Source organism: Bos taurus, chromosome 9 (assembly GCF_002263795.3).
Source record: "Bos taurus isolate L1 Dominette 01449 registration number 42190680 breed Hereford chromosome 9, ARS-UCD2.0, whole genome shotgun sequence".
Taxonomy (NCBI): Eukaryota; Metazoa; Chordata; class Mammalia; order Artiodactyla; family Bovidae; genus Bos; species Bos taurus.
The window spans coordinates 93402161-93426496 of NC_037336.1; the positions used below are offsets into that span (position 1 = coordinate 93402161).

The 24336-nt window shown below is 45.0% G+C and overlaps 1 protein-coding gene across 9 annotated transcripts in view; it reads left to right on the plus strand.

The window, feature by feature from the left end:
* Positions 1–2823: 2823 nt before the first annotated feature.
* The window catches only part of ARID1B (AT-rich interaction domain 1B), a 440470-nt gene continuing 418957 nt past the window's right edge, over positions 2824–24336 (plus strand). For all 9 annotated transcript variants that reach the window (XM_024997101.2, XM_024997106.2, XM_024997102.2 and 6 more), the window contains exon 1: positions 2824–4679. In XM_024997101.2, coding sequence (XP_024852869.2) covers positions 2838–4679 — 1842 coding nt within the window. In that variant the 5' untranslated portion in view covers positions 2824–2837. The remainder of the gene's footprint in view (positions 4680–24336) is intronic.

The following is a 24336-nucleotide window of genomic DNA, read 5'->3' on the forward strand; positions in this document are numbered from 1 at the left end:
TCTCTGTGGTTTAAGAGACAAAACCAAGTCCTGCCGGCTTTGTGTCGTGCTTCTCCCACAGACTGCAGTGCCTTCTGTCTGCTTTAGGGTGTGGCATCTGCCATTGGGGAGGAGAAGCTGGCATGTGTCGCCTTTTATAGCAGACTGACTTCATTGTGCTGGGGGCCTCGATTTCATAGCCTCTTGGTTCCAATCTTCTAGTTCACTTGCTGAAGCAAAAGGAATTAAAAGAGATTTCGACCTATATACCTAGTTTTTTTTTCAAGTTTCATGATTTTTCTATATAGAAAAAAAGTGTTAAGAAAAGGGCCAGAGGTGAACTTGGTGACTCATTTTCCCTTTTTAGGATTAGTTGTGAAAATAAGCCACAAAATATGGCTACACTTGTAAAACTGATGTTGATATATTTTATCAGTTGGAAAAAATGTATTTTTATGACTATATGTGTACATTTAGTTGGACTATAAATGTCTAAAAGCATAAATATGTAATTGAGTTTAGAATATATGTATAAACACATACGCAAAACAGACATATATTTGTATTTGCATATGAAAACTTAAAAAATTCAACTTGTGTGGTATCATCATGTAATTAGTATGTATTTGACTATATAAAGGGAGAAAATCCAGGAGAAAATGAAAAGAGGCACACTGACAAAGATGTAGTATTCTCTTGGCAAAAACTGATGAATGATTTGGCATGAATTCACCTTACATTCCTCTTACTCACTTACACTTGATGATATAACTCCTGTTTTCCAGTTGTTTGCATAGATTTGCAATTTGTTGTTTCTACATTCTATATAGAATGACTCTTGGGTATGCACCTGATTCCCCTCCTCCACCATCAGTCTCCAGTTTTTCACATCTATCCTTTTCTAGTTAGTCAAGTAACATATTTACACTTGGTCAAGCAAACAAAAATAACCACTGCAGTTGAAATAAACTAAAATAGCCTTTATGGAAAGCTGAAGAATTAGATGATTTTAGAAAGCTACATTCTACCAAAATCATACATATCATTTCAGCTAGCAGGACTTCTTGAAAGCTCTGGTTTCAGATGCTTTCTCTCTGTGAAAACTGAGTCCACACTAGTACAACTGAGCTATTGTTTAGGTTAAGAAGTCCTGCTTTGGAAGATATTCAAGATGTTACTAGGTGACAGATTCACAATAATAAAAACATTTAAAACATCAAAAAGTGATAAAACAATGGATAGTATTTGAAGAAAAAGTGTGAAACGTTTTTGCTGCAGGATTAGATTTGATGGATTTACATCATCACTGATCTTATGTTTATGAAATATAACATATTTTAGTTTTGTTTCACGTTACTTAGAAATGAACTCATATCAAGAGGGTTAACTGTGCACATAACCTCTAAAATAGGATGAAAGGCGTCATACAGATTTATGAAGACATGAGATAAACCTTAGCTCTTGCTATTATGGCACCAATAGTTAAATTTCCACATGCAAGTTGTTGGGAGCATAACACATCACTCTACACATTTGAAGGCTTTCCTTCAGAGAGAAGACAGGCAAGTGCATTGTGAGAAAATGCTCCTTTGGGAATACTTTTGTGTTTTCATTAATAAAGCCTACGTGGGCTTCCCTGGTGGCTCAGATCGTAAAGAATGCAATGCAGGAGACCCCAGTTCGATCCCCGAGTTGGGAAGATCCCCTGGAGAAGGGAATGGCTACCTACTCCAGTGTCCTTGCCTGGAGAATCCCATAGACAGAGGAGCCTGGTGGGCTATAGTCCATGGGGTCGCAGAGTCTCAGACAGAACTGAGGGACGAAGCGTGCAGGCACACACACACTGTCTTAAAAAAAAGTTATATCGGCATTTCTTTGGGGCAGGTGCAGTCAGTAATAAGCATGTATTGAGTACCTGCTGTGTACAGGGCACAGAGCTCCTGGAATGAGGCTAACCTTCAGTTAAAACTCTTTGCTAATTTTGCAGTTTGAAGAAGTTGTGGGAATCACACTAATGGCCCGAAATCAAGGGAGAGAGGCTAACATGCTGAAAAATTACATAACTGTTGGGAGAGGCAGTGCTTTTGCACAGATTGCCCAAATATTTTCTTTATCCGTCGGCTCCTCGTAACCTTTGAGGCCAACAGACAACTTTGTTCCCCGGCCCTTCTCTCCCTCTTTTGTCTGCTCGTCAGACTCGTTTTCCACCTTTGTATCGTGTCTTTTAGTCGTGAAAACAAACACGCGAACGCCCGGTTGGCAAGGCGACGGAGGCACGAGGGGACAGTGCAGCCTCCGGTCGCCCCACGCCCGCCGCGCTCCGGACGCCAGCGGCGCGGACCAACCCGAGCTCCCCAGCCCGGGGCCGCCGGTGCCCGCGAGGCTACACCCGGGCCGGGTGGGCAGGAGGGCGCAGGGCCCGCGGGCCGCGGCGGCCCAGGGCTGAGTCCAGTCCGCGTTTTGCGAGTGCGCCCGAGCAGAGAGAAGTGGATAATAGTTGCTCGGGCTCGCCCGGCTCCCTCTCAAGCCATGCTGGGCCCGAGCGGCTCAAGTCAGTCGTGTATTTTTACCCATATCCGGGGTAGAGAGGAAAAAGAGAAAAAGTTTCATTTAAACCTGCACTAAAAACTTTCACCCTGAAATCACACAGCGGGAACAGGCCCAGACCGTAAGGCGTAGACTCCCGGTTCGGCTCCGGCGGGGCCCTTGGAGTGAGGGGAGTGGGGAGGGGGCTCGCTCGATTCCCGTCGGGGCGTGTGGATGCGCACAGGAGGGGCCGCGGACTAAAAAGTGGGTTTTATTGTCTCCCCCCGCGCGCCGCCCCCCCCCCCCCCCGGCCTCGCCACGCCGCGGCGATCATGGCCGCGCGGGCAGCAGCAGCAGCGCGGGCGGGCAGCGGCGAGCGGCGGGCGCCCCCGGGGCCGCGGCCGGCGCCCGGGGCCCGGGACCTGGAGGCGGGGGCGCGCGGCGCGGCGGCACCGGGACCCATGCTGGGGGGCGGCGACGGCAGCGGCCTGAGTAATGTGCACCACCACCCCCTGCACCCCCGTCACGAACTGAACATGGCCCATAACGCGAGCGCCGCGGCCGCGGTCGCAGCCAGCACTAACAGCGCCAAGAGCGGCGGCTCCGAGGCGGAGGGTGGAAGCGCCACCGCGCTGTCCTCCTCCTCCTCCTCCTCCTCCGCCGCCGCGGCGGCTGCGGCGTCCTCCTCTTCCTCCTCGTCGGGCCCGGGCTCGGCCATGGAGACGGGGCTGCTCCCCAACCACAAACTGAAAACCGTTGGCGAAGCCCCCGCCGCAGCGCCCCACCAGCAGCAGCACCACCACCACCATCACCACCACCATGCCCACCACCTCCAACACCACCACCACCACCATGCCCACCACCTCCACCACCTCCACCACCACGCACTACAGCAGCAGCTAAACCAGTTCCAGCAGCAGCAGCAGCAGCAACCACAGCAGCAGCAGCAGCACCAACATCCCATTTCCAACAACAACAGCCTCGGCGGCGCGGGCGGCGGCACGCCTCAGCCCGGTGCCGACATGGAGCAGCCGCAACATGGAGGCGCCAAGGACGGTGCCGCTGCGGGCAGCCAGGCCGAGCCCCCGGGCCAGCCGCTGCTGAGCAAGCCGGGCGACGAGGACGACGCGCCGCCCAAAATGGGGGAGCCGGCAGGCGGCCGGTTCGAGCAGCCGGGCCTGGGCGCCCTGGGCGCGCAGCAGCAGCAGCAGCCGCCGCCGCCAGTCGCCGTGCCCGGGGGCGGCGGAGGCGGCGGCGGCGGCCCGGCGGCCGTCTCGGAGTTTAATAATTACTATGGCAGCGCTGCCCCAGCTAGCGGCGGCCCCGGCGGCCGCGCTGGGCCTTGCTTTGATCAACATGGCGGACAACAAAGCCCCGGGATGGGGCTGATGCACTCCGCCTCAGCTGCCGCCGGAGCCCCCAACAGCATGGACCCCCTGCAGAACTCCCACGAAGGGTACCCCAACAGCCAGTACAACCATTATCCGGGCTACAGCCGGCCCAGCGCGGGCGGCGGCGGCGGCGGCGGCGGCGGTGGAGGAGGAGGAGGAGGAGGAGGCAGCGGAGGAGGAGGAGGAGGAGGAGGAGGAGCAGGAGGAGCGGGAGCTGTGGCGGCGGCGGCCGCGGCGGCGGCGGCAGCAGCAGCAGCAGGAGGCGGCGGCGGCGGCTATGGGGGCTCGTCCTCGGGGTACGGGGTGCTGAGCTCCCCCCGGCAGCAGGGCGGCGGCATGATGATGGGCCCCGGGGGCGGCGGGGCCGCGAGCCTCAGCAAGGCGGCCGCCGGCGCGGCGGCGGCGGCGGCGGCGGCGGCGGCGACGGGGGGCTTCCAGCGCTTCGCCGGGCAGAACCAGCACCCGTCGGGGGCCACCCCGACCCTCAACCAGCTGCTCACCTCGCCCAGCCCCATGATGAGGAGCTACGGCGGCAGCTACCCGGACTACAGCAGCCCCAGCGCGCCGCCGCCGCCGCCGCCGCCGTCGCAGCCCCAGTCCCAGGCGGCAGCGGCGGCGGCGGGGGCGGCGGCGGGCGGCCAGCAGGCGGCCGCGGGCATGGGCTTGGGCAAGGACATGGGCGCCCAGTACGCCGCTGCCAGCCCGGCCTGGGCGGCCGCGCAACAAAGGAGCCACCCGGCGATGAGCCCCGGCACCCCCGGCCCGACCATGGGCAGATCCCAGGTAACCCCCGCGCCGGCCGGGCCTGCTTCCGCCGCGGCGGCCTCGCCGCGCGCCGCGAGCCCTGTAGTTTCTTTTCTTTCCGCGTTACTTTTTCTGCGTCTTCGGCCCTGGTGGGGGTTGGTGGTGGTGTGTGTGTGTGAGGCGGCGGTGGGGAGGTGGGGGAGCGAGGCGCCCAAAGCCATTTTAACTCGCGGCTGCCTCGCTCCGAGGCCCGGCGGCGCGCAGGGTCGGAGTGCGCGGCCCGGGGCCCCGGGGGGCGGAAAGGGGGTCCCCTCGCCGAGGCCCGGGACGGGCGCCGCGGTGGCCGGTCGCCGAGCGCCCGCCTCGACACCCCCGCCCTGGGCGCCGAGCCGCGCGGCCGGGACCGCGCCACCGGGAAGCCGTGTGGGCGCTGGGGACCGTTCGGGCAGCTTTATTTTATTTATTTATTTATTTTTACCACAGAAATAGGCGCTCCGGGCCGGTAGGGTCTGAGGAGGAATAACTGCCCCCCGCTTCTCGGGTAGCGCCCACCATGAGCTCGAACTGAGGAAAGAATGAGGAACTTTGTCGTACCTCAGGCCACACCGCGTTTTTCCCTCTTATAGCTCACAAGGTGAAGGCAGGAGAAGAAAAAAAAAAAAAGGTTAGCTTTGTGGCAGCCGAGCGTGTGTTTCGTAGTTGTGCCCAGGCATTCGGCGATATTCGACGCGGGCTTCGAGTTTTGAGCGTTTAGTAGCCAAAAAGAGTACCCACGTTTTACAACGATGGGGAGGAAAACGACCCTAAAATATATCGATTCATTCCCAAGAATAAGCCGGGGAAATCCATTATTTGGCTTGCAGGCTGCTTGAAAGGAGTCACCTTCAACGGACAGGCTGCGTTAAAGGAACACATTCCGGTTAAACTGAACTTATTTGGATCGTGGGTTAGGCGTACGTTTTTAGTCAGCGAACCCAGGGAGGGAGCAGACCAGAGAAAATGGATCTTTTTGGATCAGATTTATTTGGATTTTTAATTTCCGCCCCCCCCCCCCCCCCAAGTCCTTCAGCGTTATTAGGAAGAGTCCTGCACTCTTGCTGTTTCTCGCTCGGAGGCTGAGCCTAAAGACTGGCTTGATCTCCTTTGCAAGGTTTGGAATTTGAATTGTGGAGGTAAACTGGCTGTAATAGTCTCCAGACAGCTGCCTCTGAGTTGACATCTAATCTGCCATCTGATTGGCTCCCCTCTCACCATTGGGCATTTAGCACTGCTGATGTAAATAGAAGTGCTGAGCAGTACAGTCACAAAAATTCTTGCCACAAATAATAACTGAGCTCTATTACATGCAGATGTAAGGTGGAATATTATTTAAAGCTTAAATTATTATGAATCACAGTTACTAATAAGAGGATTAAATACCTAAAAACATTACACTAGTGTCCAGTATTGGGCACTTAGAAAATTCAGCTGTTTGACAGTCTCAGCATGGCCATTGCATATCTCATTCACTGTAATTGTAGGGTGAGGATACGGCAATTGAAAAAGAATTAAACCAAAAATTTTACCAATTTCTGGATTTGGAAAGCTTTTATAAAATTACCCTTTATGGATTAAACCATGAAAAAATTTGGAATTATGTCATCACAAGTAGTTTAATATAAAATTAAAACTTGTAACATTAAAAATGTCATGATTCTGATAGCCAGTGGTATATTTTAGTAATATTAGCTTTATAACAAGATTAAAACTATATTTCTGGTAAGTTGTGCTTTAACAATCCTGATCGTTTTTAGATGTTAGTGTATGAGGGGTTTCAGTTAGAATGGACGTGATGTTTAAGAAAACATGAAATGGGGAAACTATAATAATTTTTGGAGACAGCAATTAGTTAAAAGGGAAGAAATGGACGTTGTGAAATTTAAAAAATTATTTTGTATTTGCTTCTGATTTGGAAGCAAATGCCTCAGGACTCTTTTCCCCCCCCTTGATTATTTTGCTAGATTAGGTTATATGAGCCTTATTTGAACTGCTTACACAGTGTTTTAGGGAAACTGTATTACATGCAAATTGTGCTGGGTTTCTTCCAAATAGTTTTTCTTTCAGGGACATTAGAATTTTTTAAACTTTTTTAACGTTAAAATATGTTAAAAAGGAATAATGGTGGCTGTAATATCTGTTTTTATTTAGCTCATTTACTTTAGGAAGGTGCATTTTAATAATAAGCGTATTTTAGATGAGAGACTTGTCAGAATGTGTGCATTACTGAATTTAACAGATAATCATGTGAATCCCAGGCTGAGGACGTTGGGAGTCCACTCCTTTCTAATCTTCAGTTAGTAGAGTTTTACTGTTAATGATAATACATTTTCCTATTCTTCATAGAAAACTTGGGATTCTGATTTTTTTGATTTGGATAGGTGAAAACATAGGAAAACTTTGTGTAAATAAACCCATGTAATTAATTTTGAAAAGATTTGCTTTGTCAGCTTCCTTTTAAAGGGACAGTTTAGAATTCACATCTCTGTAAACCAGTAACGAGGATGATAGAGGCAGATGCAGGTCGGTGTTACTTGCCGGTATTTTTTCGTAGTGGTACCAGTCATTTTAAGTGTTTTGTTTTCTTGGGATGAGAGTGAATCCTTTATGTCCTCAGTATGACCCTTAGGAATAGCTTTTTTGTTTTTAAGGGGGAAGAAAAATGCTGGGCGTGTGACCTAGATTCGCTGATTTCTTGTAGGTACCATACCGTGTAACATGTGGCATGTGTCTTTTTTTGGTATTGTTTCTTTTTGGAAGGCTGCTATTCTTTAGTATTTGTTATGATAGTTATACTAAGGACCAGTTGTTTGTCCAAAACATTGGATTACTATATAACTGTAGGTCATGAAATACTATTAAATTTTCTCATGGCTTTTAACACGTTTAGTTTCATTTTTGATTTAGGAATGGTTTACATTGGGTGGCAATGTTTTTGTAATTGAGAACAAAACGTGTGTATATTGTAACGGGAGGGTCTTTTTTAAAAGTGAAATAAGGCATTTTACAATATACTTAGTGGGTTTTTGTGAGATTAAGTATTCAGATAAAGCAATCTCAAAAGGAATACTGAGGACTGCTCACATAACTAAGATTTTGTGATGTCCATATTTGTGCTGAATTTCATTAATCCTATTTTAACTTTAATTTTATAGAATATAATACAACATAATTTTTAAAAAGCCTTATTTACCATTAAAAGAAAACTGATTAGCTGATTTCAAAGCAGTAAGTTTTGTAAGTAACCAGACTTACAGGCTGGTTCCTGATTACCTTAAAATTTAAATAAGATACATTATAACACTCTCCCACTTTCCCCGCTCAGTGCAGTTATCCTATATGATATGTTAAATCTTGTAAAGAAATATTTGTGGACTAAATTGATACATTTGCTGAGCTATGACTGGCCAGCTGCCCCATCTTTAAGAGGAGGTGGAATTGGCAACTGTGGTTCATTTAAAAAACAAAGAAAATACAGTGAAAAATGTCAACTGTTTTCTGTTTTTCTGGGTTATCTGAAATGAAATTGTGCATGGCTTAAAATTGTTTTCATTGGGGATCCTGATTTCTGTGTACTTTTGCAGTTTTTTTTTTTTTAAGGCAACTACTCTGTATGACAGCTGTCACTTAAATTTATGTTTATATTAACACAAAATCAATACATATATTCCAGGGAACAACATATTCTTACCTTGCATCTGTAATAAGAAACCCTAATCCCTCGTTTTTCTTTGGTTTTGTTTTTTTATCTATATTCAGGAGTGAATTTTTGGCAAAACTTTTTATACTCGTTCCATTTTTCCCATGTCATGTTGTATCAGAAGCATCTGAATTGTGTTGTGGATATGGAAATATTCCAAATCACACCTAGACACTTGTACTAATGAACTACCCTCTAACTACCATTTTCTTTCATTAAAACTGTAAGAATAACATCTTCACTCTGGCATAAAAGTATATATTAATTCTGGCTTGAGAACCGATTTAAAAAATGTAAGACAGTGTAGAGGAAGTCTCTTAATATACAACCCATTTGGTAGTTTTATTAGAAATAGACACATTTTAAAGAAAACAGATGTAACAGAGGGTGGTTGAATTTTCAGGTCTATATGAATGGACTTTATTACTTTATAATTTGGAGCTGGGTGTATTTGAAAAAAAAAAAAAAAGAATTCTGATGTAATAGGAACTTACTTATTTCCCTAAGATAAATACCAGTGTGACAGGCAAACCAAAAAGATGATCATTTATTTAACCCTCTTCTCTTCTAGCAAGAAAGTAGTTTACATTAAAAAAAAATTTTTTTTGAGGGGGGGGCGGTGGTTTCTATAAAATTTTGCAACTTATTTTGAAGACTGACTTGGAGATGTAAATTTGGGGCAGGTTGGCATAGGAAACTATTAGCTTTTTGCCTCTCCCGGGTGGAGAGGTTTTTCTTCCTTCTCTGCAGGAGCTTGACACTGCTCACTTAATGGAGCTGTGTGCTTTGATCCATATTTGAGGAAAGGGAACTAGTATTTCATTTGTGTCACTTTCCTTTTGGGCTGTGTGTAGATATATAAATTGGAGTCTTAAATATTTGTGTTTGAAAGAACTGTTCTGTGTTTCTTAAAACAGCAGATTCATGGAGGCTCAGAATGAGTATTAATAAAACTCAAGTCCCATTAATTTTGGGGATAATATATAGATTTTCAAAATGGATATTACAAAAACTTAGGACATTTTACAATCCTCTTTTTACTTGAGGGCCATATTCCTGTCCATGGCCTTTTGGGAATTGGGTAGTTTTCATCACGTGCCTTTTTAGAGGGGTCTCCTTCATCAGGAGATCACTGTGGGTGTGTAAAGGAGAGCTGCGTTCTTGCTTTGTGTGCATGCTTGAGACCGAGGAGTCCCAAGTCCTGGTTTCCCGGGGTGTGGAGTGGGGGCAACCAGGCAAAACTGCTCATCCACCAGGGGCGTGTTTATGTAGGTGTAGATCTGTTACACAGTACTGCTTTTTCCAGTTTGAAGGCTGTTTATAAAAGACTTGAGCGGCCTTTTTTGGTTTAATTGAGTGGTTGAGTGAATTAATTTTGACCTAAAATGTTTTTTATATGGTGGTGACTTTTTCTCTTAGAAATTTGCCTAGAATGACTTAGGTATAATTACCTAAATATTATTAAGCATCCACTTATTTTGCCGTATGCCACTGGAATGAATGAAATTGTTGATGTAAGTATACTGTAGTTGTAACGATTCATGTTAATTGAGTGACGTGAAGTGAAAGTTGCTCAGTCTTATCAGACTCTTTGAGACCCCATGGACTATCCAGTCCATGTAATTCTCCTGGCCAGAATACTGGAGTGGGTAGCTTTTCCCTTCTCCAGGAGATCTTCCCAACCCAGGGATCGAACCCTGGTCTCCTGCATTGTAGGCAGATTCTTTACCAGCTGAGCCATCAGGGAAACCCCTAATTAAACTCACTAACTGAGTGAGTGAGTTTATCAAAGTAAAATATGTGTTTTCACAGGAGGTTTTCAACACATATGTTCTATTTTCAAAGTCTTTAACTCCAAGTAATTCTAAGAAAACTGTTTCCTTATATTTACTTAGTTGAATAGGATCCAGTAACCAGTTTTTTAAACCTACTTCTGGATAGATCAACGCCAAGGTAAAAAGGTCCATCCGTGTAGTCAAGGCCATGGCGTTCCCAGTGGTCACGTCCTGTTGTGAGCGCTGGATGGTGTGAAAGGTGGAGCGCCAAAGGATTGATGCCTTCAAACTGTGGTGTTGGAGAGGACTCCTGAGAGTCCCTTGGACAGCAAGGAGGTCAAATTAGTCAGTCTTAAGGGAAATCAACCCTGAATACTCGTTGAAAGGACTGATGCTGAAGCTAAAACTCCAGTGTTTTGGTCATCTGATATGAACAGCTGGTTCACTGGAAGAGTCCCTGATGCTAGGAAAGATTGAGGGCAGAAGGAGAAGGGGGCGTCAGAGGATGGGATGGCTGGATGGCATTACTGATGCAATGGACATGAACTTGGGCAAACTTCAGGAGATGTTGAGGGACAGGGAGGCATGTCGTGCTGCAGTCCATGGGGTTACAAAGAGTAGGACATGACTGGGCGACTGAACAACAACAACAAGGATATTAGAAGGCTGTGGAGTTCAGTAGGTGAACTAATGATGAAATTGATCTGTTTCTTGATTGATATTCATTGCTAGGAAAGAGACTAAAGCCGTAAAATCTTAAGCATGTCTCATCTATCCATAGAATCTCTTATTTTTGGTAGGATGGCAGCAAAATCTGGAGTAGATCTATCACAGCAAGGCAGTCCTTTTGAACTGAAGTATGGAGTAGGTTTGGCCTCTGTTACCTCCATTCTGTTAAGATGCACTTCCCTGTCTCCTTGGGCCTTGATAAAAGATGAAATTTGAGAATCAGAGTAGAAGTTATTCCTTATTAAGTGACTCTAGAAGGGAAGCTATATTTGATGAAATCCAGGAGAAAATTCTAGACCACTTTATTTTTCTAAATATGGGATGCTAAAAAAGCTATATATGTGTATTTTTTGGTTGTGGCAGAACGTACATTACATAAAATTCACCACTTTAGGGTACAGTTCAGTGGCATTAAGTACATTCACATTGCTGTGCAACCATTGTTCCATCTATTTCCAGGATATTTTCATCCTCCCAAATAAAAATGAATAAATATTTTTCTTCCCTTTTTTGTCAAAATTTAAAATTGTTAGCTATTAACATGTAAATAAAATAAGCTTATTTTTATAACCATTAATCTTGCTACTTCATAGTTTATGAGTAAATCCTCCCTCCAAGGAACAGTAATGGTGTTTTTGGTTTGTTTTTAGTCCATTGCTTCTAATTCTAACTTTAGCGTAATTGTCCCTGTTTTTGTCAGTTTGGAGATGTGCATTGTGTAGGTTAGTTGTTTCATTGTCAGTTATGGTATTAAAAGCTGAAAAGCAACTTTTCGAAGCCTTTCTGTTTAAAGGTTTGAGGTACTTTGTTGGGAGAAATCTGGGACTTTGTTAGATAATAGGATATGGAAATGAACTGTTAGCATGATCATTTATTTCTCTTATCCCCTTATTTCTCTTCATTTTTTGCATTTTTAGCCTCTTTTTAAAATGACTGGTTTTACCTTTCTGTTATTAGTGGAGATCACTTATAATGATAATTTTTTAAAAAGTGTATTTTATGTTTTAAGGCATCTCACCCCCTAACCCAGAGCAAGCAAACCAAACCACGTGCGTGTTTTCAGTGTTCTGTGCCCCAGGTTTGTGCATCCCTCCTCATGGTTTTATCATCCTCTGCAAAACTGCAGAAAGTCTTTGTAGGTGGAAAAATTCCTAAATTAAGACGATTGGCCTTTTGATGAAATGTTCGAGGCAGCTGCAAAGGGATATTTCTTGGGCCCTGGTTAGTCTTTCTCATGAACAGGCTCTGTGTGTGTAAAATATTGGCATTGTGTTTCGGTTACTGTTGATGCTGATATGTGGTCACATCTTTATACGATCAGTGATGTACTTTAACCCCAGATTCTCCAGAGGGCACAGAGAAAATGAGCTGTGGTTTAAGAGCTCATACTGGCAGCAACAATTACTTCTCAAGGTGTAAACATTTAGCATTTGTGTATGCTGTGAGGTGTACAGCAGGTAAATACCTACTGTATACTATCAACTGGGAAATATTTATTTCACCCACTTTCTTAATCAGCCGTGTGCCAGCCGCAGGGGGTAGCCAGGCCGTGGGGCTCACTCCTGCTCCTGTGTGCAGCTTAGGCCAGAGACATCCTGCCAGAGCCTGCTTCCGCTGTGCCTGGCCTTGGTAGTTTTGGCATCTCGTTGACTTAGAACCGGCTCATTTAAACAGTGTGCAAAGAGCAACCATGTGGGTCAGCAGTCTGTTGGCCTGCCTTTTTTGGGCGTGGGAGTGGATTTTGGCAAAACAAATAATTGTAGATTGTTGTGATAGAGACGATGTGGGCTAGTGACTCTTCATGTCTACCAAATAGTTGTTGGCTTGGTGCCAGAGCAAAATAGCGATCCACTACAGAGAATAATAACTAGAAGAAGAAGAGGATCACTTTGAAATTTACATAGAGAGGTTCTTCTTTTTCTCAGTTTTCTACATTATATGGGCTCTTGGGGAAAAAGTTAAAACAGTCTGCTCAGATTTAGGAAGATACTTAGATGGCTAGAGTATTTTTGGTAACTGTTTAGATAATGTATGCTGGCTGAGGAGTAAATTCAGCTACTGCTTCTGGGTCCTGAAATAAACCTCAGAAAGCAAAGCATTGATGGTTAGTGGAGGATGTTTCAGAATTCTTAGTATCTCCTGTTTCTTTTTGTGATGAGCATCTCAGAAGTGAAACCGCTCATAATACTTCAGAGTCTAATTTTTGGAAATTGTTGGTAATTCTGAAATTTGTCTAGAATTTGTCTATAAAATTTCTGAAATTTTAAGAGCAGATTTTAAGATTCAGGGACCATATATTTATGCATGCGAGTAACTTACTGATCGTATTTTTTTTTAAATAATAAATTCGCTTCACCCAGTGAATTATTAGTGACTTTGGAAACAGAAAGGGAAAACATGGCCACTGCTGAGCAAGTATCTTTCTTACGGGCCAATTTCTGAGGGAGCTGATATGTTTGAATATTAGTTTGTTTCTTGTGATGATGAGGGTTTATGAGAATATAAATGTATCACAATCTGTCCCGACGTAAGGGAAGGGTCACGGGCTTGGAGTTGGTCAGACCTTGAATTCTTCTGGAGGCTTCAGTGCTCGTTTTCTCGGAGATCTGACAGGACTCAGTTTTCCTTCTCGCACTGTGGCCTGCTAGGCGGGGTGACCACCGAGAGCATAGCCATCGGTCCTGTAGCATCTTTAAGTGGCACCACTGGTCTACCGCGGCTGTAGAAAAGGGGGCCCGGGATCTTGTTCTCTGCCTAGCCCTGCTGCACTCAGGGTGCGGTTGAGGACAAGCCTCTGCCTCCATCAGTTAATGACCCCTAGTCCCTTCCAGCTATAAAACCCTGTGATGCTTTGAAATGTTTTTAAAAGAATATACTGCCTAATCAGTTATGCACCACTGAATATCTTATTAAACTACACTAGATCCCAGACATGTTCAGAGAATATCAACTGAGCCCAGTGCAAATACACAGATTTTGTGAATTCCAGAGTAATTCCCCTCACAAAATGTAGTTATGTGCTGATTGGACTCTTGTAAATGGTTACATGAAACTGCTTTTGGTTTGCTGGTAGAGCCCAGGGGAGACCGACGCCTTTAGACCACGCCACTGACCCCTTCGATATTCTTCTTATGTATTAGGAAATTCTGTTCTCTGGCCAAGAGTCACTTCTTTTTCTTCTGCCTCTTAGGCCTTTCCACTTTAATGGTCTGCAGAAAAGACTGTCTCTCTAGCGGAAGTACTTTTTTGCAAGGAACAAAGTTTCAAAAATTTAAAATTAGCTTCTCTGACGTTCTGAGTGCTAAGCCTTGGTCTCTCATTAGTTAAGTAACTTGCTTCTGTATCTGCTTCAGCTTCACTTCTGTATGGTTCAGATTTGGTCCTTAGCCAGATTATAATTTACATATCATGGAAGTTTAGGACTGCCCTCAAAGAGTCAAAACCGGAAACGTAAAATCTGAGAATGCCAAGGGACTGCCTCAAATATGCAGAGAAGAGCAATTTTTCTTTTTTATGCTGAGATTTTTAAAAGTACCAGGGACAAAATTTAATTCTATTATGAACAAATACTTAACAAGCACCACTTAGTGCTTAAGATACAAAGAATAAATATAACATATGATCTGTAATTTTCCCTGGTGAATTATCAGAAACCCCTGGTGTCTTACAAAGTGGAAATTAAAATGAATGGCTACATTATTCTTCTGCAGTTCTCTGCAGAAAGACTATATCTGTCAGAGTGCATCATCTTATTTGAAGAGTAGATGATAATGTATCCAAACGGAAAATTTCCTGTTGAGTGTGTTATTATACATTTTGCTATTTGATGTGGAAGGTCAGAACACTTGGAGGTGGTTCTTAGGTGCTGTGACACTGATGAGAAAGTGATCTTAGTTTGGATGTTATTTTGGGTATCATGCAGTGATTTTTTTTCTGCTAAAGAAATGACTTTATAATATCAATACCGTGAAGGATTTAAAATTCAGTTCATTGACCTTCCCTGAACAGCCTTCAAAATGTTGGGGCTTTGGGACTATCGATTTATGTCAGCGTAGTGAGACCTGGAGCGCCAGGCTGCTGTTTTTGCAGGGCCTACTGGGTACTTGGCTGCGGGTTGGATCCTTTGAGAAGTCTTGGCCTTTAGCTAGTCCTGGTCTTTAGCAGAGACCAAAGGCAGGTAGGCATGCTACACAGTACAGTGTGCAGGTTTAGGTGGGGGGGGCTGAGCTGTTAGAGGGGTACCTCGCAGACCAGGTTGGCGTGGGTCTGAGCAGGAAAGCTCTGTTGTACAGCAGGTCTCGTAAGCTAAGATCCATTTGAGGATCAGAAGTTGACCACGTGAAGAGGTGTGGGGATGAAAGCAAGGGGCAGAACCAAAGGAGTGCAGGTTGGAGAACCTGAAGGCTGGGCATTTACTACCTGTGTGACCCTGAGCAAGTCACTTCACCTCTCTAAGGTTTGTAGCTTCTTCATTTCAAAGAGATGGGAAAGAATTCTTAGTCATGGAATTCTTGGGAGAAGTTGATTTGACGATATACTGGTATACTGCCTGGCAAGGGTAGGGATGCATGGTAAGGAACTGAAATGAGCTAAGTGTGATTCTGTATTAGTCAGTTTAACAGCCTATTGGTCTTTCCTCTCGGAACAAATAGGTTAATATTTGAAGCTTATTTCTAACCCAGGCAGTGTCAGTTTCTTATTGCCCTGTATGTCATTACCTTGCCAGGAGTTTAGGAAAGGTTATGAGGCAGTTGATCACATTTCTAAAATGTCTCCTGTAGTTTCCCCTGTATTTTGCAGTCATATGTTTCCTGGTAAGGAAAAAGAAATTCGGAAGGTTAGTAATTAGAACATTTAATTTGACCACCATCAACAAACCTTTAATGATGTTGGTGTAGGGACACTGTATTAGTTAAAAAGATATCCAGAGAATATGGGAAAATAGTTACACATCATGGTGTTCATTGTTTAGCATAGAGGAGTATTCTTAGATTGCTAAATGAACATCAGCAAGTAAAGTAAATAAAGATAGCTTGTGGGATATTTTTATTTTACTTACTATTCAGTTTGACTAGAAATATGGATTGAATTATACTGTTTATAGACTGGCCTCATAAAGCAGTCTAGATTTTGAGTTGAAGGTAATTTGGTGGTAGGCAGACAATTTGCAAGTTGGTGAAATGGATCTTTTGCTTCCGATTAATTTTCTCTGGTTTTTAAACAAGTAGTTTAACTGTTGAAAAGTTAAAAAAAAAATCTTCGTCATGTTTGTAACAAGATTGTGGGGTGTGAAACCCTTCCCTTCCCCTACTCTGGGTGCCAACTCCCTTCCACTTCCTGAGGCTGGATAGACATAGCTCCGGGAGGCCATGCCAACCAGCCTGCCTGCTGGTGGGCAGAGGTGCACTTCGTGGACCGCTTGGCTGTTCCCCTTGGTTTCTTACCTGGTACCCAGTGTGTGTGGCAGGACTTTGTCCTTCTTCCTCGCCTGAGATATCTGTCAGACATGTGAGCATTTTAAAAGTGTTTCACTTGTATTCAACGATTCATTAGTGAAAATAGAACATAAAAAGCAGTTTTGTGTTTTGTCTTTTACTGGGTATGAAAATCCTATAATTTTCCATGCTGCTCTATTATTAGTGAAGAGAGAGAGAAGAATGGAGGGAGAAGATGGATTTTATTTAAGACAGTTATATTCTGATAACTTGAAGGAATGTGCTTTCTCAGTGTAAATACCTTTTCTTGATGTTTAATGGTTCTTTGAAAAACTAATGCAAAAAAAAATTTTGTAATCAGCTATTTGAGCCAACTGGTCATCCAATGGGGTGAGTTTTACTGTCCATGTGTCTAGAAATTTCACATAAATGCATCTTGTGAAGCGGGAGATGTACTAGCCTGGCTTACCCGGTAAAGCTGAAATCTGGGTTTGATTTGCATGTGTGGTATTTTTTAGGGACTTCAAAGTTTCACACATGCAGTAAACGAAGTAGTGTGTACCGCATCACATGATCAAAATATTTTTCCCCTTGCTGCTGCCAGAAGCTATCTATTGCTTTTCAACATTCTTACTTGTTGGGCATCATGCCAAGATGTTTAAGACAACCCCTTACGTGAGCTGTTCCATTCTTAACCTCTTTGACTGAAGTGCCATGACCTTCACATATGTAGATTAGCCATGTGCTCTGTGAATTGAAACTTGCTGCCTCAGGAAGAAAGGGTTTTTCTTTTTATTCCACTGGGAATGTGACAGCCATTCATGCCTGACCTGGGCAGAGGTAATGCAAGGAAGTTGGATTCAAATGGAACGTGGACAGATACCACAGGGAGGCAGGCAGGCTTACCTCCTTGTCTAGCGTGAAACTGTCTGTGGTGTGGGTAATGTGCTGATGTGAAGGATCCAAAAAGCAACACATACACAGAGAGAGGGAAATAAACGTGGGAGTTTTGGAACAACGTCCTTTTAAAAAAGGAAACGGTCATTATGGGCATTTCTAATTAGTTTTAACTTGACTCTTTCTCTTCCAACCTAAATTTTTGAAACCTTTTTTTGAATTTTTGTGTATTCCTTAATACTAGTCGAGAATTAAATAATTTTAATTTTGTAGGCAAGCATGGGCTTAAATATATTTAATTTAGCTGAGTCTTTGAAAAGTAGAAGTCACTGGAATGTATCGCGCGTGTCTGGAGGAATCAGCATGTTGCTTTGCATTACAGAAGTTTGAAATGAATCAATAGTCGTAGATATAGCTTTAGAATCAATAGTCGTAGATATAGCTTTACTCACGTGAGAGTCCTTCCTCAGTTTTATGATGAATGCAAGTAACGAACAGTGAATTTGGGGATTTTTATTAGATAAACCTAGATTTAAAGAATGTTTACCTTTGCTCTGTTAGTAAGCATACTTGACATTAAAGTCAGATTCAGTGTCAATAATAGTCACGGCACTTGATTGGGTTGATGTGATAGGGTATTGAGAAGGAAAGCTCTTAGAAGAATCCTGCATCTGAAGTGATACTCCAGCAAGTTTCTTAGGAGAAGGAGGGGATGATGAGGGCACTGTGAAATGTATGAGTGCTTTTGTGTGACTTTCAGAGCCCAGCCTTTCCTGTGTACATTAGAGCCTGTGAAATGTTATGGGTCAGAGCATCTGTTATGGGCTCCGTGGGAGGCGTTGTTGATACCCAGCTCTCTATGGGGTGCAGAATAGGACATCTGTGTGGGGAATACGCTTAATGGACACAGTAGACTAAGATGGAAGGAAAATTATCCTGTAACTTGAGGAAGTCTTGCTTCTTTTCCAAACGAGGACTAAACAAAAAAATTGGCAAAAGTGCCTGGTCGTGATCATGCAGGATATGGGGCCTTTCATGGATTTTTGTTAACATGGCAGACATCGGGAGGGATGGTCTGGGATGATGGCAGGACTTGTGTCTGACCCACATCTTGATGTGCAGTTGGGAAGATGGAGCAGCACGTGCGCCCACAGGATCAGGTTGATGCGAGGGTGGAGGTGAGGAGCAGCAGGGCAGCCACGTGACTGAGGCGTGGACCAGTGCAAGTGGCCTTCCTGGGGAGTGGCCTGCTGGGCTCCTGCGAAGCAGGAAAAATGGCGAGGTGCCAGTGAGTCCGCAGCCAAATCTTAAGTGATTTCTCCTTTTTTTTTTTTTTTTTTAAAAAAAGGGTGGCCTGTGTAAGACTGTATCGTGGGGACATATGAAATCAGCCTCTCATTCCTGTCAGGCATGATTGGCAAAACTCTTACAAACACTCTGCTTTCCACTCTCGGCCTCCCAAATAGAGACATGCAGATTCAGAGAAGGATTTTTAAAAGAGTTAAGTAATAGTGAGCTAATAAGGTCACTGCTGTGTTTGAACACCTCCTCTGTGTGCCAGGCAGGTTGCATAGAGTAATTGCAGTCCTCCCAGTCTTCCTGTTTCATAGACAAGTAAACTGATAGAATTAAGAAGTTTCTTCATGGAGAAGGAAATGGAAACCCTCTCTAGTATTCTTGCCTGGACAGGGGAGCCTGGCAGGCTACAGTCCATGGGATCGCAAGAGTCGGACGTGACTTAGCGACTGAAACACCATAGAAAGTCTACCCTCAATTTGGCAGCAAGTGACAACTGTCCTTAAGATTTCTTTTTTTCCCCCCCAATAGAAAAAGAAAACACTTGGAAAATGAAAATAATAAATTTTCTATTCAAACGTAAAAAAAAAAAAGTTTCTTCAATACCCCAGTTTTGTCTGATGCTAGAGCCTACATTCTCTCAAGTGAAGGAGAGGTTCTCAAACCTGGTTTTCGGTCATATTTTGCCCAGGGAGGTAGACAAGGTCCCCAGGCCCCTCTCCCAGGATTCACCGGCTCTTAGTCTGTGGAACGGCCTGTACACCCATGTTTCTGCCACCTACAGGTCATCAACAAGCTAGAGGTAAAGTTTAAACAGACGGCATCATCATTAAGATGTGTAGAATTTCCTTCTTAGAATTGAGGAGCTTTTAGTGATTTTTGGCCCCAGGGTCATACCAGACAAAGGAGAGGAAGGAGTCCGGTCCAAGGGCATGTGATGGCTATTGGATTTTTCTGATGGTGTCACTGAACATTAATTTACATCCGCCTGTTGGGGGAATCTCTGTCCCATGATCTGGGTCACTGCTTTAAGTTGAGTTTTCGAGGGAGGCTGTGAAATGGTCTGTTGACATTTAAAGTGGAGCACAGATTCTCTTCTGTCTGGGGTTGTTCACATGTGACTGTAACTGAAGGATGGGGCAGGGAGGCGATGGACCCGAGTAGAGAACAGTGTCTACTAATATGTGCTTAATAAATAGTTTTGGATAAGAGAATAGAGGAATGTACTGGACAGCATCTCAGGGTCCCTTGGTGTTAGGAGTCTAGAAATCTGTAAGTCTAAGAATGTTGAGGAGAGGACACGTGACAAACAGGGCCCAGGAGACTGGAGAAAAGGGACAGCAGAGGCAGCTGGAGGAGAGGATTCGAGAGGGAGAAAGTCATTACAACGGAATGGCATTATGTGCCCAGAGTGAGCTCCTGTGGTGGGGGCAGTTATAAGACAAACTCCCAGATGAGCATATCTTAAATTCATTGGGGTGTTGATGTATAGTTAATAAATATAAGGCAGAAAAATCCTCTAATTCTTTGGTGAGGTTGTATCATGACACAGAGGCATGATTATTTCTGTTCTTGCTCTTGCCACGTAGCCATTGAAGCTGGAGTCATTGATGCTGGGAAGCTGTAAAGAGCACCCCATCACTGGACCCAGGCAGGTTCCTCGTTTCGGTTATGTACTCGGTCGAGGAGCTTCTAGGCTGGCCAGGATGTTGCGATGGGTCCTGAGGCCTTTTCAGCCTTTCTCTTGCTAGCTACATCTGATGGTAAGGTGCAGTACTGGGGAACTTCCCTTTCATGTCACCACGTGTTTCTCTCTCTTAAAATCTGTCAATAAAGCCAAATCTCACAGCTTTGGAAAAAAATCAGTTTGGCTCAGACCTTCTTTTAGACAACTGATGTACGTTGAATTTCACTTAACCAGTGGCTGCAGAGTGTTAACCCACTCCAGTGTTCTTGCCTGGAGAATCCCAGGGATGGGGGAGCCTGGTGGGGTGCCATCTGTGGAGTCGCACAGAGTCGGACACGACTGAAGCGACTTAGCAGCAGCAGCAGAGTGTTTGAGAATTAGGAAAGATCACAGTCCTGGCTGTGCATGTCTGTTTCCTGGGTTTTCAGCTTGTGTTTTCCTCACCTCTCACTTGCTCCTAAACCTGAGGCTGAGAATATTTCCAAATGACGTACCTCCATAATGCTGTTTTTAGCTTAGAATTAACTGAAGGGTTTCTTGTCTCTTGTTTCCTATTTTCTAATGATATTTTATTTTGTTTTATCATTTATGGTAATATATCACTACTACAATATTCATGGATTTATAGTTTTTGGAGTTAACGCTGACTGTACCTAACCCATCTCAAGCAAATGAATTAACAGCCTATTTGTAGGCACGCACAGAAAGGAGAAACTAAAACAGAAAGAAAAGACCAAAACAAAACCCGTAACGTGCTTTTTTAACCATATGTCACAGGCGCGTCCTTTTCTCTAAGACTGGACCTTTAATTTTGTTCGGTTCTTCACGCTTCTCAAGGGGTGGGCGCATCTGCATTTTCATCTTGCTCATTATGATGTGAGGTATCTTTTGCCCAGAAAGCGGACACCTGTCTGTCTGTCCTTATCCTTTCAGAGAATTTCTGTAGGAATGTATCATTCGTCTAGTTCTGGAGTTTTCAACATGCAGTCTTAACATTCTATAACAGCTGAGAAAGCCCTAAGAAAATAACTGTCAGAATGCTAGTGAACTTGACTCTGCCAGAGAAGAGTAAGGCCATTACCGCCTTGTTTTCAGGCACAGGCGATAGTTACTGGGTTCCCTGAGGTAACTTTCCTTTGGCCATGGTAAAAGGACAAAGCAGAGAAGCTAGTCATGCAGCGTGGGGAGCCGTGTGAAGCGAGCACCTGTGGAGGCTGACAGGTGAGCGGCAACGCGTCCTGCCAGGACACAGAGAGGAGACTGGCGGTGCTAGCTGGTCCCTTGGACCTTCTGAGGGACTCAGGGAGAAGCGGGTCAAACCTTACAGGCCTTGGTGTCTCTGAGAGTCTCAGACCCTAATCTGTAGGAGAGGCGGTGAGTCTGTGGGGTGGGGACATTGTGAGGGATACTCTCCAAACCCCGAAGACCCTGCGGAAAGAGTGGGCATCCAGGGCTGGAGCAGGCGGAAGCTTTGACACAAGTGGCAGCTACTGTGCTGCTTTAGGCGCTCGCTCGACTCATCAATAGATTGTTGTCATGGTTCAGTCGCTCAGTCGTGTGCTACTCTTTGTGACCCCATGGACTGCAGCACACCAGGCCTCCCTGTCCATCGCCAACTCCCAGAGCTTGCTCAAACTCATGTCCATCGAGTTGGTGATGCCATCCAGCCATCTCATCCTCTGTCATCGCTTTCTCCTCCTGCCCTCGCTCTTTCCCAGGCATCAGGATCTCTCTCTAGATACTGATACCCGTTGCACACCTGCATCCGCTGTGTGACAGATATGTTAGGTGCTAGCAATAAGCAGTGAATAAAACCGAAGCCCTGCTTCCATAGGGTCTGTCTTCCAGTGAAATGTAATCCCAGAGATAGCAGAACCACTCATCTACAGCAGGGTGGTAACTCTTTAGAGTAGGATGAAGAGCAGCCCAGGGGAGGGCAAAAGAATTGAGCATTTTCGTGGTAATGAGGCTATGTAAGAATATCTGTACATCAGTTTGTAAAGGAGCCATCGTGGTTGCCTCTATAGTCTCTTAAAAATGGCTCGGTACGCACCCCTGTGTCCCAGGACAGTGATCGCACAGCGTTTTTACCATCAGTGGATGAAGTGGCCTGGGGCAGACCCAGTGCTGTCTTCAAGCTGGGAGGAAGAGGCGGTGCAAACCCAGCGTCTGGATCTGACTCCACAGGGAGAAATCACATGGTCTGGTAACTTTTTGAAGGTGTTCAGTTGCTTTTGAATCATCCTGTATATTTAGTAACAGGCTGTGGTTTTGGACATGTTGGGTTTGAGATGTGTTCCAAACAGCTAAATGGAGATGGTCGTAGGCAGAGAGAAAACAGGGATCTGGAGTAGAGGAGGGTGATAGGGCCTGGAATATAAATGCAGGTTCTCAGCGAGGGGTGTCAGCTGAGAGTGGGGTTCGTGAGTGCTGTCGGGAGCACAAGTGTAAGGAGAGGGTGGCTGAGGGACTTTGGGAGAGCACTAATGTTGAGTGAGAGGGAGGCAACCCCAGAGCTGTGCAGGGAGATGGAAGCGGTGGAGCAGGCTCCACAGGGGCCACGGAGGACAGAGGCTTCCCGGAGAGAGGCAGGCACAGCTGTGGCGAGCATCGCGGGACGGGTGGGGAAGAAAAGGAGCTGGCATCCAGGTCATTTTTTTTGTTGGTGACCTGTGGGAGAGCAGGCGGGAGGCCGAGGAGCAAATAGGAAAGGAGAAGGAGGCTTTGGGATGGCTGGAGGAGCAGTGGGGTTATTGTGTTTGTTTAAAAACAACAACAACCCGCCAAAACCTAACTTGAAAGCAGGGTGGAAATGCCACGTTGCTGTGCTGCCGTCTTTGTGCCCAGGCCAGTGCTGGGTGCTCCTCCCTAATGTCCCTTGCTCTTCTCCTCCTCCCGGGACACTGGGCACAGCTCCGCTGGGCATAGGAGGACTCACCCGCTTCCTGCGTCCCCAGTGCCCGCTGCAGCCCCGTTGGCAGGACTCGGTGTTTGCCTTTTGAGGGCTGCACGTTGTTGGGTGAGATCTTAATCCTTGAGAGCTCCTGAGACCCTTGGTAAGCTGGCTTGTGAACACGAGATGTAAGTCAGCTGGTCTGATGGAGCTGTCTTTAATGAGTGGAGAGACTTAAGACGCAGATGGTTTCATCGGGGAAGCTAGCTCTGGCTTCAGCGATAATCTTAGGCAAAGGCAGTGGTCAGTAGTGGTGTCTGTTGTTAAACGTTTTCTCATTATTCCCTCTGAAATCTTGGCATTTGAGATCTGGCATTTCAGGATTGGCCACTAAAAATTCTGGAACAGTTTGCTCTGTGTGTATAAGTTTGTCTCTGATACTGAAATTGTTAATGAAAGACAGGTATGTGTCCTCTGCCGTATACTTACAGTGACACCATTCTTTAAATTATAGCTCACATACCCATCCCCTCTTCACTATTACAGACTATAGGTCAGAGTCCCTCCTGAGATAAAAACCTCAAAGGGAACCTCATTTGCTTTTCTGTATTACTGAAATATTAGGTATTGAGTAATTTGTAATATATACTTTGTTGAATAGTTACAAGATGTCAAGCACTGTGCTAAGAACCATATGTGAATTATCTATGAATTCAGTGCTATTGTGTCATACCCATTTTACAGATGAGTAAACAAAGGCACAATCTAGAAATGGCACAGTCACAGCATGAACCCAGGCATCTGTCTGCTCTGCTTCTCAGATCCTGTGCTGTCTGTATTTACACTCAGCAATTATTAGCATGAGTAGATTTGGGTGAGTGGCCTGAATTTATATTGTGGAAGCCATCATTATAGTTGGCATTTTTTTTTTCTTGCTTGTTGCAATCACATCATTTGATATTCTATGAGGATATTGAAAAGTTGATGAAGAAAGATAGCTCCTTTCCACAGATGGGTATCATTTGGTTAGAGAGAGAGAGAAAATAGAATCTTCCAAGAAGTCACACAGTGAGTAGGTGAAACGGGAGGTCTCGTGTTCTTCTTGGTGTCCTCGACCGAGACTTCCCCCTTTGCCTGTGGCACACATGTCTCCCCGTTAGGAAGCAGATTTGAACTAAAGTGTATTTCTTTTTTGATGAGAACATGAAGGGGATCTTTGTTGTTGTTCAGTCGCTCAGTCACATCTGA